The 23,650-nt window shown below is 41.0% G+C and overlaps 1 protein-coding gene across 1 annotated transcript in view; it reads left to right on the forward strand.

Annotated features, from left to right (window-relative positions):
- Nucleotides 1–23,650, forward strand: part of stat5a (signal transducer and activator of transcription 5a) — a 50,613-nt gene that overhangs the window by 16,148 nt on the left and 10,815 nt on the right. The window contains exons 2-9 of the mRNA XM_083932076.1: nt 15,382–15,445; nt 18,886–19,023; nt 19,423–19,579; nt 20,379–20,468; nt 21,425–21,599; nt 22,327–22,457; nt 22,556–22,707; nt 23,004–23,159. Of these exons, the coding sequence (XP_083788202.1) occupies nt 18,896–19,023; nt 19,423–19,579; nt 20,379–20,468; nt 21,425–21,599; nt 22,327–22,457; nt 22,556–22,707; nt 23,004–23,159 (989 nt within the window). The 5' untranslated portion in view covers nt 15,382–15,445; nt 18,886–18,895. The remainder of the gene's footprint in view (nt 1–15,381; nt 15,446–18,885; nt 19,024–19,422; nt 19,580–20,378; nt 20,469–21,424; nt 21,600–22,326; nt 22,458–22,555; nt 22,708–23,003; nt 23,160–23,650) is intronic.

A 23,650-nucleotide genomic window follows, 5' to 3' on the forward strand; every position in this document is an offset into this window, starting at 1 on the left:
ATCATCCATTGAACAACACAGATGCAATGACTAAAAGGGGAATATTTAGCGTTATATCAGCCAATGAATTGTCTCACCATTGTTTTACGTGCCTTTGAAACAGAAGGTAGACAGAAACATGCATGTGGAAATGACACATTCGTTGGGGTTTAAAGCAGTGGTGTTACCAAAGATTGGTGTTAGCAGATTACAGCTCCCACGCATATGTTTGGTTAAGAAGAGAAGGGGACGGGAGGTTTTGACAATTGCCCCAAATGCCACTACTACTAGATATCTTATTCATCTGGATCTGCTGCATGTTCTTTGTTTCTAATTCATGCTGTATGTAGGTTAAGCTTCTTGTTGGATGATTATTTTGGAAAGCATTTTCCTGTTTTTCTTCCAAAGCCTTCAGCTCCGTTCATGGCAACATATCATAGTGTGTTATCCAGACGGAAGAATTTCTCTATTGCTTATTTAATATGTATTAAAAGCTGTTTTTCAACGGCCAATTTGTTTGATTAAATGCTGTGAGCTGACAATTATAGGACAGGAATTTGAAGCAAACATGTCCAGATATTAGTCTGGAAAACACACTGAGAATCGACTGCGCCCAACACTAGGAAGCCAGATTAATTAATGCTGTGTGTTTGGACATGATGATGTGATTTGGCACCTCTCAATTTCTGGATTTCTAAACTGAGTTATCTATGAAAAGATTGGCAGAATAGCTTGTTTTTTGTTGGTGAAACTTTCTAAATCGAAAACAAAGAACAATAACAGCCAAACATGTGATGTGATAATTGATTTTGGTGTCAGATGATTCAATGACGATGTTTCAGTGGCAGTTAATCATCTAATGAGCAGCCCAAATTATGAAATACCTCTTAAATCTTGCCAGACCACAATGTGCACAAAACCAAAATTTGTGTCCTGGCTTCGTCACGCAGATGCATGTGTGTTGATGAGTTTAGTCTTTCTTAAGAGGATCACAGCAGTTTGTGAATATGTGCAGCCAAGATGTGACATAGTTTTAGATTAAGCTATTGTTTTTTTAATCATTTAGTCGATCGACAGAGAATTCATTGTCAACTATTTTGATCGATTATTGCCATGGTGTTGTTTGTGGCGTTCGTTTAGAGTAAACTGAATATCTTTGGGTTTTAGAATGATGATTGACAAAACAGGACATTGGTGATGACCTTGAAACAGTTCATTTGTGGAAGAAAAAAATGGCATATTAATTGTTAGGGTGTGTGGTGAAATACCTGGGAGTCAGTTGTAAACATTATCTAAAACAGCACAGAAGCAACTTACACTGGATATTGGTTAGACAGTTTAGTTAGTAAGAATAATAATAATACTGCTAATAATTATTACTTGACTTTATAAGAACTTTGTTGACTTTTCATCTCTAATAAATAGTTTAAATAACAGTGATAAAGGTGTGGCATTTAGATAAAATATGTCCGAACGTTCATGTAATGGAGTTGCATCCACAATATAAAAACATGTAGGCTATGATCATTTTTATTTGGAGGATAAACAAACACTACAAATATGGAAATGTATCATGGACAAGACAGTAGATGAAAAGGCTGGGTTATGTTAGCGAACCGACCAGGCTGGAAACATAAAAAGAGAGTTCACACCCTGGCTGCTTTCTCACCTCTGCACAGCTGGCCAATCTTGGCATTAAGTTTGCGTCAATGTCATTGTCCCTTTCGAAAAGTTAGGGAATTTGTCAGACACAGTTCCAATATCTAAAAGGTGTGCAGTGAGGGGTATTCTAAAGCTATTTGACCATCCAACACGCACCTCTGTTGAAGCATATTAGCAGATTAAAGGGTTGCAGGTCAGGCTTAGAATTAATGTCTGTTTTCACAAGTGGACTAACACCACTGTGTCACTGCTGTCTCATTATAGCAGACTGCTGGACAGTGACAACTGGCTAGTCATTTGACAGACTTCAGCTTCAGGTCATGTCCACATTTAACACACCCACTGGGGCTCAGATTATATAATGTCACCCACTGGTTCTCCGTAGTTGACACCAACATGGGTGCACTCATGTGTAGACAAACAAACTCAGACTTATATGTAACATTCAACATAGACAGATAAGACAAATGCAGAAGGAACTCATTTAAAAAATGTCAAGCATGATACATCCCTATTCTGGGTGTCTATAAGACAGGGAATCAACTAAGTATGTGTGATACTCTTTATAAAATGTTCACCAGTAATTTTAAGTCTGTGCTATGTGTAGTTACTTGGGTAAAACATGAAATAAAAAACGTTTAGGGGATGCATGCATGGAGGTCCTGGTAAAAATAAACAAAAAAACACTGCAGTAGATAAAAAAGATGAAATCACAACAGAGCTCAGCTGTTAGCTTGTGTCGCCTGTTTGCAGATCAGCATCCGTTGCCTTATTGTAAACAGACGCACGCAAACAAACACAGTTATTGGATGCTGTTTCACCTCTGTGTGCTCTGTGTTTATATCAGTCTTAACAGATATCTATGTATAGTATACACAGCAGGGTTTCCCCCACAAAGGTTGTCAGGCCCGGTGGCCAAAACTTAAAGGAGTGAGTGGCTCGTCATTATAATGTGAGTGGACCATGGGATCAGCCATGGTTATGTTGTGTATAGGTATGTAAAAAAATAACAACAACAAACAAAAACTAAACTGAGCGTGAAAGTAAACTTGCATGAAAGATCTTGCATGGCACATTGATTTATCATTTATTCAAGTTTCAATTGCTGTAACTCATCAAACAGAACACTGTGTATATTTGACTGAAACAAGTTGAATAGAGGTCATATAACTACATATATATTGATGATACTTATGTGACTCTTCTTAAACACATCTTAGTTTAAAAATCATGCTAAAAATACATTTTAAAATGAAATACTTCACCCATTTAAATCCAGGTGTGTATCATGGCAATGATACGGAACAACAGATTTGGTCTCAGACATCAAATATTTCAAAGCTAAACAGCTTTTCACATAAAGGCTGCATCCTTTCTCACCTCAAATAACCTGACTTGCTCTTAGGCATCTGTGCAGATGGTTGGAGAGTGTGAGTCGGGGGAACAAAGCCGATCAGTGGCTGGTCGTGCGTGGGGGGTTTCAGAGGCTAGCAGGCCAGCTGAGCACAATGAGGTCACACTGCCAGGGATTCAGCGTGTACAACGTGCAGCAATAGAGATCGGTGAGAGGAACTCATTCCCTCCCTATAAAGGACACCACATGGTGTGTGCATGTGTTGTGCATTTGAGTTTCATTTTAAAATGAGATATCTGAGGAAGTACAACTCATTCAAGAATACTTGTTATACTTGCAGTTATGTTAGTTTTCATAAATGAAAAGGACATTTACTCACATTGTACTCACTATGGACTTGAACTAATGATCACAATAGAATGAAAACATATTTCAGCCTCTCTCTTACCAGGCCAACTGCTTTAAATAGTCTGCTGCTCTCACAAGGTTGCAAAAGGCCACCATTGCAACATGTCATCACTAGTGAAGTAAGGCTTCTCCCTTTACCACAAAAAGATTCAGCAAATGAATAAAGTTGCACAAAGGCACGGCTACGTGCTACAAAAAGGTTCGACTTGCTGTTCGTAGAAGAGACGTATCCCAGGCAGCCGTGCACTGGTTTGCTTGTCGTTGTAAGGCAATGACACATGTCGTTATTTTCCAGGCTGGAGTCCGGCAGCGGGCTGTCACCTGCAGTATATCATGAAACCCTGATTGATCCCACTTTATACTGACTGCTGCTCCATCACTCAGCCTGCTGGGCGCTCTGCTCAGTCACAGCTCCAGCCTGTCACACAGAAATAACAGATTGCTAAGGTCTGTTGTTTCATCAGGGAAGCAGGGGAAGTAGGCGCAAAGCCCATAGTCACAGTGGACCCACTGCAGTGTAAGACAGCTGGTGGTTTGTCTTATCATATCTTCTGTTCGGTTCAACTTTTCTTTATCATTTCCCAACCCCTTCTGTGTCGATGTGACATTTTCTCCCTGGGGACTGCCCATTGGTCCGAAGGCCAATTATTCTGAAGCCCAAATAGTTCGAAAAAATGTCCTATTCGGCTGAAAGCCCCGCTAACAGCCTGCTATCCCGAAAACAAAAGCTCACTGCTCCGAAGGCCCATTGCTCCAAGAATACACACTCTGAAGTTGGAGGTCACTCACTACATTCCAGACTTTGTTAACATATTGCTCAATTAACAGATAACGTATACATCTTAATCTAAATCATAACATATGACTCCTAACGAAAGACTTTTAATTTTGACTGTGAATGGACTCTTGACTATCCACTGACAGCCAGAGTTTATAAAATGAATGGGCCAGGAAATGAGAATCCCTCAGATTGTTCCTCAGACTGTTTGTCTGTGTTCGTCTGTCAGTGGGAAGAACATTCCTCTTAAAATGGAAGGCAGTGTCAAACCCATACTGGGCTACACACTCTACACATAATACAGTACCTTGATATTTATCATCATTTATTTGGTGTTCACTCCTCAGTCACTATTTGTGAAGCACAATGGCAAATTCCTGGTATTTTGTAGTTTACAGTAAATGTTCTAATTGTTTACATTTATTACTGTTGTGTACACGAAAATCCATTAAATCCACTCCAGTAGGGCTCTCAGGAATAGGTTACGTATAGAAATACGTGATTACACATGTGTACACATGCGTTTACTGTTAAAGTGTAATTATTGTTCTCTATGGTAATATATCTTCATGTGTGATTTGTCATCTCATTGCTCTCCTCCGTGGCTGCAGCAGACAGAGCTTGGAGCATTGGAGGTCTGCCGAAATCAGACAAAATTAGACAAAATCAGTTGTAATCCGAAATCTTGTTTAGCCTCATCCGGCGGATTTCGACAGACCCCCCCTGCTCTGCTCTGCTCTGCGGTCGATTTCCACCACGGAGCGAAGGCCATCACCGTCCATCTGTAAACCATGGCAACATTGCCATTACACAGAGCTGGATTTAAATCAGGGTGAAGGTTACAGATGGTTATTTAAAAGGTGAGTCATGTCGTCATGTAATGAACTATAAAGTATATTTTTGCCGGTTTGGTCTCATATTTATTTACTACAATGTTATGTTGTAGCAGGGTTCAAGTAACATTATGTGGACGCTTGTGCAGTATGCCAGTGATGTTCGATAACATGCATGGTAACTAAATTCTAGCATCTACCCTCAGTCCATGGCAACATTATACCTCTTGTTTACATCTCCCAAAGATGGTAGATGGTGATGTTAGAGGTGGAAGTAGGTAAATGCATCCATACAACAGTATCACTACCAGCAAATAACTCACATGTCTGTAAAAACAGTCCATTATACGCACTGCACATTTTTGTTCAGCAAATGTCATTGAAGGGAAATGAAATGCTTGGTTGTCGGTGAGTGTTGATACTTCCAGGCGGTTAGTGTAGTCTCTGTCACAGTGTTGGCAATATATATACAACAGTGTCACAATGCAAACTCAGTGTATTGCACAATGAGCGACACTCGGCATCAGAAAATGTCTTTTAAATAATAGTCCAAAAGGTCCAAATAATGTTCCCAAACAGAAACAGTACAAAGTTAAATCAGAGAATTGTAAACAGGCCACCTTACAGAGACATAATTTACATGCCGTCCTCCAAATAAGATGAATAACATAAGGCTGTTTAGTTTGTTTACTAAAAGGACAAGGTATAGGGCTGTTCTATAGGAAAAGGATCCTTAAATGACTTCTGTTGTGATCTGACGCTATTCAGAAAATTCAATTAAATCAAATTAACTTGACGGCGCCCCCTCTAATATAATCGTAAGGGAAATACTGTACAATACCCCCTCACAGGCCATTGATCACCTGTGTGAAAGTGGCGATATATTGCTGTCAGAGTCTACTGTATATGCTCCTTTTATTTGTAGTGGTTCATAATTGTAGCAAGCAGACAAAGAGTATCCTTCGGTTCCCGCTGCAGCACTGTGGGTAACTGGCTACCTGGGGGCATATTTAGGCTTCTTTCTCCTCTTTACACAATTACAGTTGGTCTGTCAGTCTGTGTGTCTAAGAGTACAACACAAAAGGCAGAATTTCAGCTCTCTAGTACCGATGTACTTGTGTTTGAACATGATAACAGAGGGGCCGCTTGGCCATCTGTTTTGTCAAATTGACGGTTCTTTATTAAGGAAAACTATTTCAGACAATTGATGATGTTGACGATGTGTTTAACACGATCAACGTAATGAAAAATTTGTGTTTATTGCCGTTGCTATTTTTGGTTAAATATAATGGCTATTGATGATAGCTAAGTAAAAGTACATCAGTATTATAATAATAATAATAATAATCTTGCAGGCATCGCAAACAATAAGTCCATAGCAAACAGCACAACTGATAACTGGTAGGAACTCACACAGGTGTTCTCTCGTTTGATGACGTTTCATTTTAGCTTATCACCTCCACCTGTGAGAGGCAACATTGCACTGAGAGGCATCCAGTCTGCTGGGAATCCAAAAGAAAAGTATTGTCCAATATGTACCTACCCTGTCCGTTCTCACCAAATGTTGCACTGTTTTGCTGTTGTGTTTTATGAAAAATTGTGTTTTGTTAAATTTTGTTGTGTTTTCTCTTTTGTTGTTGTGTTTTGTTTAATGTTGTTGTGTTTTGTTAAATGTTGTGTTTTGTTAAATGTTGTGTTTTCTCTTTTGTTGTTGTGTTTTCTCTTTTGTTGTTTTGTTTTGTTGAATGCCGTTGAGTTTTTTAAAATATCGTTTTTTTCTGCAATTTTATGTTTTGACCCTCAGGGCCACCATACTTCATTAGTTGCAAAAACATTTATCCACCCTGCTGGCAGTGGCCTTTATTCCCCATGATCATTTTCCTATTTAACTGGAAAATGGTCAGCTGTACCCAGAATTTATTATACAATACGCATTTAATATTCGCAATTCTCATATTACTGCATGAATAATATGTACTGCCTAAATAATATATTTTTACAACAGTGTAACCGTGTTAAAGGGTGGATTTCACGTTCTAAATACTCACTCTCTCAGTATCACTCTTGAACTGCATCACATGTTTGTCATGTAGTTTTTTTTTTAGAGCGGAGAAAATCGAGAGTACCCGGACTCCATTAGGTTACAGCTGTAACTAATATGGCCACACAACCAAAAACAGACACACAAAGACCTGATGAAAAATTATTGTGGTTCACATTCACCTCAAAGTCATTTCATTTTGAGTGATTATAGATGGCTGCCAGCACAGTCTTTTTGGTCCACCATGTTAGTGACAGCTCAAAAATTAGCTCATCTTGCTAATGTGAGGATTTGACATTGACAGCCATATTCCCCTCTTGTCCTTTTTTAGCCTGTTGCATGGAGAAATAACAACAGGAGCTGACACTGTGCCTGCAGGGCAGAGATGTTTGCTTCACAATTTGATTTACCCACCAAATGTGTTTGTTTTTTTAGTGTTAATTTAGTCTTGTGAGCCATATTTAATTAAAGTTTATCCACATCCAGATATGAGACAATACACGAGCAATGTGTCACCACCTGCGCACTGCAGCTCGTTCATGTGCACGCAAACACATGAACACATTACTAAGCTAATGAGTGATCTTCCTCATGTTGACAGCGTGATAGGATGTGGGTTTGAGCATAGCAACAGGCCCTCAGGGCATGTTGGTCAGCACAAAGACCCTCTTGTAGTCCTCCCTTTGAGCTCCTGGTGCAGTTGCTTGTCATGCGCTCCTCTATGAAAAGTCTCCCATATCTTCTTCATTCATTATTATTTTTTATTTATTTCTTGTCTTCAACGTGAATCACCAGTCACATTTTTTTGACCCTTGGTCTGATTGTTACCAGATTTATGAATGGTGTTTATATTTACAGATGCTTGTTTTTGCTTCACCCTCTTGTCTGCACCATCATGTTTTCCATGTCTACAGATTAGGTGGGGGTGCAGGTCAATAATGGCTCCAACCTTCAGGGACCTTCAGAGAGACTGAAGTGCCAAAGTTGAATTAAAACAGAGTCTGCTGTGAACATGCTTCTTAAATCTTAAGGTCAATATAAAGGTGAAATTCATACAGTCACATATTCCGCTGTGGAGATGATTCACCACAGTCATTTTGGTGTCTGTCTGCTGAAAACATTGATGTGTCAACACGACTGGAACTGGCCAGCCTGTAGTGTTTGCATGGAAGACTGGGGCCAGATCTGTGCTAGTGTTGCAATGAGGATATTTGGCCTGGCTGTGGCGTGTTGAATCTTGATTCCTGCTCTGCACTAAAGAGGTTATTTCTTCTTGCCCCATAAGCTGACCACACTCCTCATCTTTTCATAAACAGCCCTTTTGTAAAGGTCCCATATTGTGCCCATTTCAGGTTTATATTTGTGTATAGGGGGCGGCACCATGGTGTGGTGGTTAGTTCTCTCCTCATAGCAAGAGGGTTCCTTTTTCAAATCCAGGCTGGAGCCCTTCTATGCCGAGTTTGCATGTTCTCCAAGTCTCTGCGTGGGTCCCCTCTTGGTTCTCCGGCTTCCTCCCACAGGACAAAGACATGCAGGTTAATTGATGACTCTAAATTGCCCTTAGGTGTGAATGGTTGTCTGTCTCTATGTGCCCTGTGATAGACTGGCGTCCTGTCCAGGGTCACCTCACGCCCAATGTTAGCTGGGATCGGCTTCAGCCCCCCGCGATGATGGATGAATATGTGTGTTAGGATTTCAATGTTTACATGCTTTAAAGTTAAAATGTATTTATATATATATACTTTTTCTGCATCTGCTCTCTCTCGGAGTCTGCACCGTCATTGCAGCCGGGGAATGAATGTAACACAACTGTAATGGTGCTTTCTACCTATATACAGTATATGTGTATATACAGTATAGTTGTGACATCACAACTGCACAGAAGTCCTCATGGCTCTTTACAAGGCACAGTTTCTGGATTGAGCGTTTTGATACTTTCACATACCTTTGACCTGCTTTAGAAAAAAAAAAAAGACGTGAAACTTTTTACCATACTGGACCTTTAAACTTTTTCAAGTTCTTGCTGCTCTGGAGTTTAGTGTATTTTTTGCCTGCATGACATGTTCGTCCAGCCTTTAAAGGGGCTTTTGTTTGTCTTTTTAAAAATATCTCTGAATGGGCTACAGTTGCTGTGGAAATAGATGCAACCACGTGCGCTGGACATAACACCGGAAGTAAGTTCTGGGCTTAATTAGCACTCTGCAGTTCTACGCTGAGATGTTATTTATAAATGCCAGCTCAGAGAGAGTGTGTTAATGCATCCCCTTTCATGGAGCAGCTGGACTGTGGGAGAGATGGAGGGAGGAGGATAGAGGAGTAGGGAGGCAGAGCAGAGGGCAGACAGTGGAGCCAGTTGTCTATTTTAGGATTAATGTATTTATCTAGAAAAATAAAGTTCTGTGATAATTACTGTAAAGCATGTGTTCATTCTGTTCAATCTCCACATTTCTTTGCAGAGTACTTTTAAAAAATAAATTGTTTATACTAGAACAAAACATCAGACTGAGATCAGGGTCCGGGGCCAAATTATATTTGGCTATCTTTTTATTGATTTGTGACCAACCAGACGATGCAGCTGTAAGTGCTCTTTGCCTTGTTTAAACATTAGAAAAAAGACTAATCATAGACTCAAGAGTCAGTTACAGTATTTTGTATGGTTTTTGCAAGTTTCATCATAACATTATATTTTATCATGTATAACATTCATATGGACCATTTCCCAAACTATACCACTGAAGCTATGACAGATTTACAGATTACTGAAACAGTTGTAGACTAAACAACGTACACCTATTTCAATAAATATGCATGCAACATGCATGAAATATAATTCTGAATCAATATAATACACAACAAACTGAATGCATAGTTTAGTAGACTATGAGACTAGTAGACTATGATCCAGAAAAACAAAACAGTTTACCTTTCTTGTGTATCGTGCAATTCAAGGAAAAGAATAATTTGTGTGAAATGGAGAGATGTGGACAAGGACAGTAAACTCTGCAGAGAGCTGGAGGTTAGTGAACTTTTGCTGATGAAACCTGAGTGAACTGGATTATGAAGTAATACTCTTTAAACCATACACACTACCATTTTTTGTCTGATTGGCATTTTCTTGATACTTCTATTTCCAGTCATACAGTTTTAGTGAGAATCACAGGAGGCAACTGAATCAGTAGATAAATTGTGAAACAACAAACATTGTATCATTTTATCTCTTGACTGTCAACAGCAACAGGCCCAGACTATAATAATAAGTAATGTGAAAACAAAGTAATTGATACTGTGGATGCTTTGATATTGTCTTCCAAGCACCCATTCAAATTATGTCAGTATGAAAATCAATGTGCACTGACTTGATATCCATATGTCTTATTAAGTAAAGTTGAAAACACGGTACAATCATATGCTGGTGGGAAGTTCCGATCATCCGAGAGCCAGATTCTGAACAGCATCACATTTACCAATGACTGGGTATGTCAAACCCAAACAACATAAGTAAACATGGACACTGTGAAAATCTTGATTGGAGTTTCCCACAAGTCCTTCAGACAGTCCTTGCTTTCAAATGCCCCACGGTATTAGAGTAACAAAGATGGCACTAAACGATCCATTCCATCCATTAAAATTATTTAAAACAGAATTAAAACCTTGCAAATCAAATTGCGTATTTTGATGCAATTTGGTTTTATCAATCATTTTTCAAAGCTGTAAAAGCATGTAGGTTTTGTTTGTAATGTAGGATTCCAAGTTATTCATTTTTTATGTAAACAACAATTACAGCTCAAACATAAAATAGTTAAAAACACAAGGCAATAGATATAAAACATATACAGAAATACAATATAAAATAAACTTATATAAATTAGACAGTCATTTCTTTTAGTGTTTTATGCACGCACACGCGCACACACACACACTGTCACACACACACACACACACACTAGTGTGTGTGTGTGTGCGCGCGTGCGCGTGCGCGCGTGCGCGTGCGTGCGTGTGCGTGCGTGTGCGTGCGTGTGCGTGCGTGCGTGCATAAAACACTAAAAGTATATAAAAAGTGTTTTCGATCAGTTTAATAATGATTATTTTTAATCTGTGCCTCCTAATCTTCAGTTATATGTAAGTGATGATCACATGGCCCGTAGCTTATGTGCGCCCTTACAATTCTGGTGTTTCACAGGCTTTGGTGTAAAGGAGAGCGGTGAGATTGCTTTGAAAGGTGGGTGGCACTTCCCTAACAGGAAGTGCTTACGTTGATAAATGGCAGTTTTTCCTCACAGGAAAGAGTGGGTGACACGAGTTTTGTGTTTAATTTCGCTTTGTTCACGTCGGAGCCAGCTAACTGAACATGCAGGCGTATACAGGGACACTGGGGAATTAAAAAAAAGCATCTCAGCCGGGCTTTAAAACACACCTGACACACACACTGCTAATACGGCACTGTGATTGTTGGACTCTAATTGAGGACAACAAAGACGTGGATGATGAGTCAGAGGGATTGTAGTGTTGTTCCTGTTGCCTGGATGGATTAAGTAGTAATATACTGCAGGCACGTGAAAGTCATCAGAACACGTCAGTCAACATAGAAGGATGTCTGCTACTTAGATTATTTAGTCTCTTCTCACTCAAGAACCTCTCCCTGTTTGGAAGCTCATGGTGTACTGAATGCTCTTTGGCAGAACAAACCAGCGAGAGCTTGGCTAAAAAAACACATTTCATCTTGTTGACTTGTCCTTTTGCAAAATGAAAGGGATTTTTCTTTACTTTCCATTGATTGACTCATAGAAAAACTTTGAACGTCTGTTTTTATTCCATTTGCTGCAGGAACTGATGAGTATGTCCAGATTCTATAATTGGCATTTATAACATGACATACACACTGTTTTGACAGATTCTCGAAATCTGTGTTTCAGTCTGCAATAACGTATTGGGGAATAGATGTACTCTTTGCAGGATAACTTGCTTTTGAGGCAACAAGTGTTGAACGACGACTTAGAGCCCCCTCCTGTCATTTACAAAGAGTCTAAGTATGAATTTTCTGAGGTTTTTCAGTGGAGACAACATCTGGAGTTGCTTATTTGGGTTCCACATCCTAAGAGTTCAATTTCAGTTCAATTATGTTTATTGTTTAAATTATAACAATATGATCTCAGGGCACTTTCCATATAGAGTAGGTCTAGACCACACTGACTTATTTATGATGTATAGACCCCCCCCAAAATCCCCCCCATGAGCAAACAGCAAGAGCATCGGAAAAGGCTTCTTGGAAAAAGTGGCGAAGAAAAACTTTCCTCCCATGAGACAGAGATGCTCCTCGAATCAAAAGTTGAATGTTATAAATATTCTGCATTCTTGAGGCTGTATGTGGGTTTCTTGACTGATAACACATGCCCTAAACTATCATCAAGTATTGAGTTAATAGTTTGGTGTGAACTGGATTGGTGTGAACTTTTAATTGCATAATGCGAGAGTTGAATGAATTAGAATGCATCTTTATTTTGGCTCCTCTTGCAAAAGCTATACTGTTGCCGATAGGAACTGCGTGATGAAAATGTCTTTATCAGAGGATTCACCCTCTATTCGGACGTCTGTTTAATGCCAATTTCTTGTGATCCATCGCACTTGTCCAGAGATATCCACACAGACAGTGATAGCAGAATGATCTACTGTGCATGTGTGTGACTCGTCCTCCAAGCAGATAAACCGAAATACTGTGCGTTGTAACCATTGTTATCCCCAGCTGTCTGCGTACAGGTCTTTTTGGGAGTATAATTACAATATAATATAATATAACCTCCTAGCATAGTTTGCAAGATTTTACCTGCACACTTAGGAAGAGATACATACTAAGAGAGAGGAAAATCAAAGTAATCCTCCTTTACTTTATGGAGAACCATGTACAGCCATGTTAGGAGGACAGATTTAGTTTTATTTGTTTTTAGCAGATTTATAATGCTCGCTGGAACAAATCCTTCTGATTTCTCATCTAGCCTCCCCGACTAATAAATATGCCACAAGTCTGCACAGCGGCATAAAGAAAAAAAAACTGGAGTTGATCTTTGCCAATGCTTTGCCAATGTCAAACTGTGTGTGTTGTTTGGTATCTGAGAGTCAATTGAAACAATGGAAGCCATTCAGATTCATTCATTTTACTGGCAATTCATCAGATGAGGGAAATTAGTGTCTGCTGTTTGTTACCATTGTGTTGAATTGGTTTAGCTGCAATTTTGGTGTTGTGAGAAGAAAAACCTGTTGGCAGTAAATTCAACCTGGACGACTTAGAAAGTGTGTGTGAGTGTGAGAACGGCTTCGGAGGTGAAGCCAAGGTTTCTCTCCCTCTGTTGGAAACACCTAAGAATGTGTTGCAATCCAAATATAACACCACAGACTAAGGTCAAAAAATGACAACAGGTTGAATTAACAGCTCTCTAATACATTTCACAAATGTAGTGCTCATTGCAGGACTTACACTGTAATTTACGGTTTATTGGCCCGTCCTTGTCTCCTGAGACTCTGTGAAGATGTGTGAGTTGTCCAGCTGACATAATAACCTCCTGTATAGAGTCAGAGGGCTTCTCCTCTCAAGTAGCATCACTCTGTTTCCAGAAAACTGAGCCAACAGTGCTTCATAGTTTCTGTTATGGGAAGAGAAACACATTACTGAGCACTAATATGAGGCTCCCTATCGAAGTACAATAAACATCTGTGATAATTGCTTCATTAAACCTCTCCAGTGAGTATGAATTTGCTCTTTTGGCAGTTCAGTGGGGAGATCTTTTAGGTAATGAGAAGGTTAAATCGAACAAAAAAGAGAAGCTAAGAAGGGCCGAGCCAAAGAAGACAGATCCAGACAGTAAAATGAAAATACTCACATATTTGTCTGGAGACTTAAGCCAGCATGTGGGTTCCTGCTGTTCTTTCTCTTTAGGGTCAAGCCAGCAATGAGAGCGGTCTCGATCACAATAAGCCCAACTTCAGAGTCTGTGGCTCATGTGTGCTTCCTGATGACAGTCATGAGCGTCTGTCAGGCTGCAGATCAAAGCTTAATGCAGCTGCCATCAAACTTTCTGGCCTCTTGATCGGGCCAAACATGTCACTTTTAGTCCGCAGATACAGTAATCTAGTTTGAAGATGAGTTCATGAGAAAGACAAAAACAAAGTTTGACTTCTTTTCCGCAAACAAGACGCAAAGGTTCCATATTATGCCCATTTTCAGGTTAGTACTTGTATTTTGGGTTTCAACTGGAACATGTTTGCATGCTTTGATGTAAAAAAAAAAAAAAAACTCTCATCCTTTCTGTCTGAATATACCTGTATTCACTATTTGTGTGAAATGCTATGTTTTAGCGTCCGTCTCTTTTAAGACACATCTGTGTTCTAGGCGTCTCTTCACCATTGTTGCAGCTGGGGAATGACCGTAACGACACTCTAGTGGCACTTTTCTAGAGTAATTGTGACATCACAACTGTACAGAAGTCTTGACGGCTCATTTAAAGGCACAGTTTCACACCTTCACATATAGCACATTGACCTCCTACTGAAAATTTAAAAAAGACATGGAAATCTCACTTTTTGCAAAACTCACCAAGGTCATAATTTATCCCCACAATTTCTGGGTGAGAAAAACTCTGGTTTAGTGACGACAGAGGGCCGAGAGAAAATGATGCATTTTTAAATGTTACTAACCTAATGTGGACAAACACTTACTGTACTGACCGACTGTGCACACTCATGATGTTTTATCTGTGCTGTTAGGGATTATTATACTGTTGACTGTGTGATGCTCAACCTGTTGTCTGATCATCTGACTGTTTCTTGCCCCCAGTGGAACTTGTTTTTTAGTGATGTCAACATGTTTTAGTTGTAATATGTTAATATAACGCTAACCTAATAAACAAAAGTTTTTCTTTAATTTAAAAAATAAAAGTAATTTAATACTATTTGGAGAACATCTACTCATTAAATCTAAAATTGCACCTCTTTGGGTGTTTTGTCGTTTCCCCACAAATGTCTTTTTAATTGCAGCATCTTCGAGATCCATTAAAGAGAACTTTGCCTGTGTACTTCTCAGCCTTGGGAAGTTTCATCAATGACTTTATTATGATGATGTGTCCAAGATAACTAGAATAAGGAGAAAACTGTTCAGTGGACTTTCCCTTTCACCCTTCTAGCTCTGTCTCAACCTTTCATGTTTTTGTTAATGCTCTGGCCCTTGTGAAAAAAAAAGATCGCTAGCTTCCTTAGAAGCACCCAAGATTGACTCACTTCCTCCTTTTGCTTTCTGTGTGTGTGTGTGTGTGTGTCTCTCTCTCTCTGTCTGTCTCAGGTTTGTGGTGCTCCTCTTAAGAGTTTCCTGCTGTTACATGGTAACACAAAGTTGAAGGCAAGAGGTAAGGTGTATTTTCTTTTTTTCTTTTGTAAATCTGACGTGAAGATTGTGGTAAAAATGGGTAACATGTGACAGAGTTGAGTGTTTCTTGTAAGGAGAGGACAGTGACAAAGAATGTTTCCGTTTTCACAGTATATCTCAGGTTCATGCCAGGGCATTTGAATGTTGCGGTTAGTCGGAGTGAAACAGCTGTTGGAAGCATCTCATTCTGCTAGTGGAGGTGAGAATGGAGGTGCTAATGGTGGGCAAACAGCGCCTGGAGCCTTCACCAGGAGCTGTTAAAGAGACAGACAGACGAGTAAACACCACTTTGTCTTGCCGCACAGCATCTTTTGGCAGCACAACAAACACTATTTAAAGCTTTATCCCCCATTATGCTCTCTTGTGCCTCTTTGTGTGTCTGTGTAATACAGGATGGTAAAGAAAGACAGAAAGGCTCCTCCTCCAATCAGCTGATAGTACGGGTGCTGATGCTCGCTACTGATGCCCTCACAGATAAAACATGTGAATGTTACTCATCTGAAAAGCCATTTATCGTCTTATGAAAGTTTACCAACACAATACACTGGATTGACATTTAGTAGGTAGCAGAGAATAAATAGCATCTCCAACCACTGTCACTATTTGACTATACAGATGAATATGAGAAGCATATATTATCTCAATCAAAACATCACAAATTTCAGCTTAAAAGCTACAATGTTCTTGCCTGATCAGACAGAATTATCAAGTCATTACACTCCGTTTCCATCCTCGGTCTGAAATTGACTCCACTCTAGATTTCCTTGGGAGAGGGGAATTCAATATTCCCTAATCAATCACTAGAGAACAACATATCCACCCCAAAACGTAAATCTGAATCTAATTTAATTTTGATGTCAACACTGATAACACTGATAGCCATGCCAACTTACTGTTTTCGTTGTGGTTTCAAAGCAAAACTTTGCTGTTTTTCAACCATCTTTGTGTCATTTCAGTAGGTGCAGATAATCAGCCAGTCCCGACGTGTTGCCAGCATGCCTGGAGGTCCCCTTGGGCCTGCTCATTCAGGGCGCCAGTGCTTACGACTACACCACCGTGTCGCCCTGAATGAGCAGGCCCAAGGGGACCTCCAGGCATGCTGGCAACACGTAGGGACCGGCTGATTATCTGCACCTACTGCAATGACACCTACTGCAGTGACACAAAAGTGACTTTTCCACCTGATACAGAGCTGGTTGAGGATTGGCATGGTCTCTTTTTAGTGGAGCGGGGTAGAAAATAAATGACGACATCGAACAATATTGAGAAGATGTGTCGTCTATGTATGTGAACGCGGCTTGAGGACATTTGACAATGGTTTGACGAGGAACTGATTGGCTAATTGTTAGTCACCCCTCGGCACTCATTGGATTGATTGCTTTTTCAAACCATAAACCGTTGTTTCATGTCACAGTGCCAGGCAAATCAGTCAACTCAGTGAAGTGGGAGTTGAAATGACGTTCAAATTACCTTGTAATTCAAACCTTCTGGCTAATATTTTGAATTAAGTTCTTTGTGCATTTTTTATGATCCGTACAAGCAAAATGCCTTTAACTGTTTCAAGTCCCTTTTTAAAATCATCTGCCAAGTGTGGTTGTTGAAATTTCAAAATTTACTGAAGCCATCTGTAAGTATTTATGAGGTGAGAGGTGAACTACTCGTAGAACTACAAACACTTTACTATTGTAGCAGCATGAATGTTTCTTCTCTCTGAAGTCTGAAGTCTCCAGTGGATAAGAACAAGCTAGAAGGTCAAAGGTTAAAGTTCAGGACCCATTCAGTGTGATATGAGTGTGAAAGCATTATCATAGGCTGGGGGATTAGTGTCTCCAGGCTCAAATACCATAAGGAGTGAAATTATCTTTCTGAGCTCATCTCACCTAGACACACATAAGTAGGTGAACGTGCATGCATATGGGTGCAGCTATGACAGGTGATTGTCAGGTGAAGTTTTTCATTGATTGATTTCTTATCCAGTCCAGCTCATGCCATCATTAGAAGGATGACTGAAGGTCATTTGTGCAAGTCATGGGTTCCTCATAAATAAACCTCCAAGTTTGGCAGCAGTAGCATGGAGAAGGCCTTGTGGGTATCGTGGATATTGTGAACTAGCAGTATGATTACGGAAATATGTTTAGATGATATGCGGAGATCGATTTGTTGTGTACATATACATTGTTGCACTGCACATACGTCAAGCAGAACCACTGACACCACAAGCACCTACAAATACATACACACACACACACACACACACATACACACACGCATACGTGCACCTCAAACTTCCCGCATACTCATATGGCTCAGTCTTTTACTGACAGTGACTGTGCCAGTTTTGAGAAGACTGAGTGGGTGTGTTGACTGGAAACAGGCAACAGTGACCCAAGTCAAAGTCCTCTAAACCAAGAGACAGTAACACTCAACATGGAGCTGGTTAAGCCCTCAACATGCTCAGAGAAAGGACACAAGGCCGGCTCAAACACTAAGGCTTGGAGCCTTAGAGGGAAACCATTTTCATTTCACCACATCAATCTTACTGTCATGTCAGTGGGGATATATTGCTCCACTGTCAAGCTTTCCGTTATGCACATTTAGCTCACAATGATGAGGATACACATTTAACGCAGTCATTTTTCAAACAGTGGTTCCTTGATCTCATACAGAGATAGACACAACTGATTTGCTGAAATGACAACAGTTGCTGGCAGATTATATCAGCTGTTGTTGCCAGCTAGCTATTTAAGCTAAGCCTATCTGGGGACATCCCTATGTTCCATCCCTAGGATCCTATGCCTCTTGATACAAACCAACATTGCAAGAGTTAGGTAAGTGCCAGTGAGAGAAACACAGTTAAAATTGCAAATTGGGGAAAAACAGGGATATGGACATCTAAATCCAAATGCAGTTTTAATGGTAAACATATGTCCAGTCACTGTGGAGATGTCAAAAGTCAAGACAACTGCATGACTTACTGACATATTGGTCCAGGAAAACAATGAACATTTGACCTAGGGAAAAACATTGCTTGGAACATGAAACCCTTTGAGAGGTCTCCTAAATGTATAATCAGGACACGTTGCCCTAAACTCAGATAGCATCCAAGTCAGGCCTCAACACAGTTTCACACAGAGAACCTGTTACCCCACAAAGGTCGGTTGTGAGCTAGTTAGCTGTACAATGCTAACCATAGCTACTTACGTTAGGCCAGATGAAGACATGGTTTAAACATTTCCTCATGCTTTTGATCTTGCATATTTCTTTTGGAAAGGCTAGTAAAGACATCTTCCTCCAAACTCTTTAGATCCCAAGCATAACTCTCACTGCAGCCTCATGAACATGGGATGATGTTTCTGATTACCATGCAATTGTCTTTAAGCTCTGCGTTCTCATTAATAACAACCTCTTCTTCATCTTCAGGGTGTTGAACATGGCAGTGTGGATCCAGGCCCAGCAGCTCCAGGGAGATGCTCTGCACCAGATGCAGTCTCTGTACGGTCAGCACTTCCCCATTGAGGTGCGACATTATCTGTCCCAGTGGATAGAGGGCCAGCTCTGGTGAGTTACCCTGTAGCACAAACTGAAGGTGTGTGTGTGTGTGTGTGTGTGTGTGTGTGTGTGTGTGTGTGTGTGTGTGTGTGTGTGTGTGTGTGTGTGTGTGTGTGTGTGTGTGTGTGTGTGTGTGTGTGTGTGTGTGTGTGTGTGTGTGTGTGTGTGTGTGTGTGTGTGTGTGTGTGTGTGTGTGTGTGTGTGTGTGTGTGTGTGTGTGTGTGTGTGTGTGGTCATGCCCACATGTATGTCTGCACAGATATTCGGGCTGTATGTTTGTCCCCAAGAGCACAACATTGAGATGCTTTTTTTTTATTGATCATGTGCGTTTACTTATGCATGTGTCTACTTTTTTCTTTTTCTGTCTTGCTGTCACGCATGTGTGTGTTTTTGTGAGTGTGTTGTTAGGGATGCCATAGATTTGGAGAACCCACAGGAAGAGTTCAAGGCCAAACGGCTGCTGGACAGTCTGATCCAGGAGCTGCAGAACAAGGCCGAGCATCAGGTGGGAGAGGACGGCTTCCTACTCAAAATCAAACTCGGACACTATGCCAGCCAGCTCAAGGTTAGTCTTCTGGAAATATACCTCACCAATCACAAGAACAGCAATACAGAGCACACAGTGGACCATATGTTTTAAGAACAGGTTGTATCCACCATGTGGAAAACAAGAAGACAACCCAAGTTGGGGCCTTGGTAACTAGCCAGCGCTGCTATTTATGAGCAGCTCCCTGCTCACATATCTGTTCTTCTGTTTGTCTTCTCCCCTCCCTGAAACCAGGCAGAGAAACAGGGTTAAGGGAAATGGTTGTGCAACATCAAACTGCAATCCCAAAATCTTACCACTCTGTTTTCCCTTCTGTTATTGTGAGCGTACGTTCTTAAGTGTAATATATGAAATGCGTCCTGTATGTAAATAACACAGGTGAACCAATATTGTTGATGCCCCCGTGGTGTGTGTCCTCAAGAAATGTAACTCTTAATGCAATGTCACTCTCCGACTTAAAGCAGGAAACAACACACCAACTGACTCATAACAGTATCTTTTAAACTGAAAGTGAAACTGTAATTTGTTACACTACTCATTAAAGAAAAACACATTACTGTAACACATAAGCCGCTCAACTCTGGAGCATGCATGACAATGTGTGTGTATGCTAATGAATCATAGATGAAGTGCTCCGTGCTCCAGAGATGGTCTCATTAGGCTCGTCTAATGGGTTTTAGTGTGTCTCCCGCGTCGGCTCTAGAACTTAGCGAGCTTCCTTGATGCGACCAAATTGGTGAGTCCTGTGTGGGGCGGCCGCTCCACTCGTCAGGGGCTAACAGGTCTTAACAGGGCACATGTGCTCCTTGTCTTTCAGAGCACGTATGACCGCTGTCCTCTGGAGTTGGTCCGATGCATCAAACACATCCTCTACACGGAGCAGAGGCTCGTCAGAGAGGCCACCAATGTGAGTAATCCACAAGCTGAAACCTGTATATACACATGGGCTCATTTGTCAGACACCCCCACTGAAATGTAAACTTGCTTGGACAAACACCTGTGGCTTCTCCATGCATTATTGATTTCATAACCTGTACAAAGCCTGCTAGCACAAACAGAAGCTCAACTACATACAGTAATGGGGACTGATTGAGAGGCTGGGTAATTTTGTGACTACTCTCTCTTACCTCCATTTATCCCCCCCAAGGTCTGCCGATTATTTTGCATTATCTTAAATGTGAAACCCACAGTCAATTATGCTATAAAATTGATTTGTAAAAGCCAACCTTTTGTTTTTCTCTACTGCAACACTGCAATTTGAAGGGAAGTTAAAAAAATGGAAGTAAAATGTTTCACAGTTTATAAAAAGCACAGAGTTATCAAACCATACAGCCAGCAGTGCGTAAATCATGTGACTCTCAGCAGCTCCTGCGGCGAATTGATTTCCAGTCACAACATGCCTTTTCTATTAGTGGAATGCATATTTGGACTGATTGAATTTCACCGTGTTTAGTCTGAACCTGTAGGCACCATAGGGCTGTCAATCAGACTTTTAACTGACCACGCAGTCTGCCTGAGTATGATAAGAAAATGCATTTCTTACTCTTCTATTTGCGCTGTTCCCATCAGGCTTGTGGTCACTGGGGATTTTACAGTCAAATAGCTCAACTGCCACATGCAGGGGCCAATGTATGAAGTCTAGCATTGTTTTTGTATCCCTGCTCCATCCCCCACAGATACCCCTAGTAGCTCAACTGTCAGCTCACCAGTGGCCAGCCATATCCCCTACCAACTATCATAAACAACTCAACGACAGACAATATACAGGCCATGCAACCTTACCAATTACTGTTCACGAACCCGGCATTTCCTCAATCTCTCCCTGTGTGTCGGTCTCTCATTCGCACTTTGAATTGATGACAGTCGAGCTCTCCGGTGGGCGGGATAATGGACAGCATGTCTCAGAAATACCAGCAGATCAACCAAGCTTTTGAGGAGCTTCGGCTGCTGACCCAGGACACTGAGAACGATCTGCGCAAGCTCCAACAGAACCAGGAGTACTTCATCATCCAGTACCAGGAGAGCCTCCGCATCCAGGGTGGGTCACCAGAGGACATGCATCCCGTTACTGCTTCCTTAATGTACTGCAGAGGTTTTGACAGACTAGCCTGTCAGGTTATCTGTTGATTATCAGTTATGCGACAGTGTCATTCATCATACATCAGCAGTTGTGTGGATTTCTTGCTAAGTATAAAACCTATAAATGTTAGACAATCATTTTGTAAACTCAATAGTTAATTGATTCATTCAAAAAAATAATCAATAATCAAAAAGAGTCAAGTAATCATTAGCTGAAGCCCTGAGTGGGTTGGCGTGCAACTTGATTGAAAGACGTAGACTGTTCTGTCTGCTCTCTAAAGGTTTTAAAGAATGGTTTGAATTTAGTATATGTTGGAGCTTTGACATATCAAGGTGGGAAATTGAATAAAAATATCATTCTGAAACTCCACATATATTTCACAGCTGTCTGAAAAAGCTAGATCCTGTAGATCAGTAATGGAAAACAAACACCTGGATCTTCCATAACCAGCAACCTTGGCATATATGTTACATCATGCAAAAAACAACACCTAGCTGATATGATGTCTGCGTTATGCTAGACGAGATTATCCTGAGTAAATCATTATTCCTCTGGAGTTTAAATGTATGTACAATGTATATGCACAGGTTAAAGATTTTTCCTCCTCTCTTTTTTCCTCCCTTCCTCTCTTAACTCATCCCCTCCCCGCCTCCATTTGGATGGCAACAACCCCACCCCTCCACAGCTCAGCTGACCAGCCTGTCCACACTGCCCCCTGCTGACCGACAGCTACGGGAGCCTGCCCTTCTCAGCAAAAGAGCAACTGTGGAGGCATGGCTGACCAGAGAGGCCAACACACTACAGAAATACAGACTGGTGAGGCGTGATCATGCACACGTAAAGATAAACATATATGTGCAAGACTGCGAATGCGCGTTTGCAAGTCAAACCTCCTCTTTTCTGTTTATGTGCAGGACCTGGCAGAGAAACACCAGAAAACATTGCAGCTGTTGAGGAAGCAGCAGACCATCATTCTGGATGATGAGCTGATCCAGTGGAAGAGACGGCAACAGCTGGCAGGCAACGGGGGCCCGCCAGAGGGAGGCCTGGACATCCTGCAGTCCTGGTGAGTTCTGGTCCACCTCCCACCAAGATCACAGCCCGTAGACGTCCTAGACAACGCAAGGGGTCACAGGTTTACAAGCTTTCAAATGACTACTGCTGGGTTCATGTCCAAAGTTTATTGGCTCCTAATAGGCAGACCAGTCTGACATGTCTCTTTCTTTGGCTTTTGGCTTTCTGCTAAAGTGAAACATTCTGAAGTATAAATGTCTAGCAATGTAGAAACATATTACCTCTAACCATGTCTATGCTTAGGCCTAAACTGTTATTTGTGTGTGTGTGCGTGTGCGTGTGTGTCAGGTGTGAGAAACTGGCAGAAACTATTTGGCAAAACAGACAGCAGATTCGGAAGGCAGAGCACCTCAGACAACAACTGCCCATCCCCGGCCCCATTGAAGAGCTCCTCAACGAACTCAACAGCACTATCACAGATATCATCTCAGCATTGGTCACCAGGTGTGTGTGCGTGTGTGCGTGTGTGCGTGTGTGCGTGCGTGTGTGCGTGTGTGTGTGTGTGTGTGTGTGTGTGTGTGTGTGTGTGTGTGTGTGTGTGTGTGTGTGTGTGTGTGTGTGTGTGTGTGTGTGTGTGTGTGTGTGTGTGTGTGTGTGTGTGTGTGTGTGTGTGTGTGTGTGTGTGTGTGTGTGTGTGTGTGTGTGTGTGTGTGTGTGTGTGTGTGTGTGTGTGTGTGTGTGTGTTTATATCTATACTTCTAAAGGCTGAATCTTGTCAGGAAAAACTGATGAATGTAGGTCAGTAAAGTTTCCATTCAAGTGTATAAGCGGTGGGTTGGTGTGTTATGTACATTAAGGCTTCACATGCTGCACTCAGTATGGGCTTTATTCAAGTCCTACTTACACAACCTTAGTTGCTTTTGTGTGTCAACAGTGAGAGATATCATCTTTTACTGAAATTAAATTACGCAGGCATTCAGTTTATCCCTCTAATG

The sequence above is a fragment of the Echiichthys vipera genome (genome assembly GCF_963691815.1).
Source record: "Echiichthys vipera genome assembly, chromosome: 17".
NCBI lineage: Eukaryota > Metazoa > Chordata > Actinopteri > Perciformes > Trachinidae > Echiichthys > Echiichthys vipera.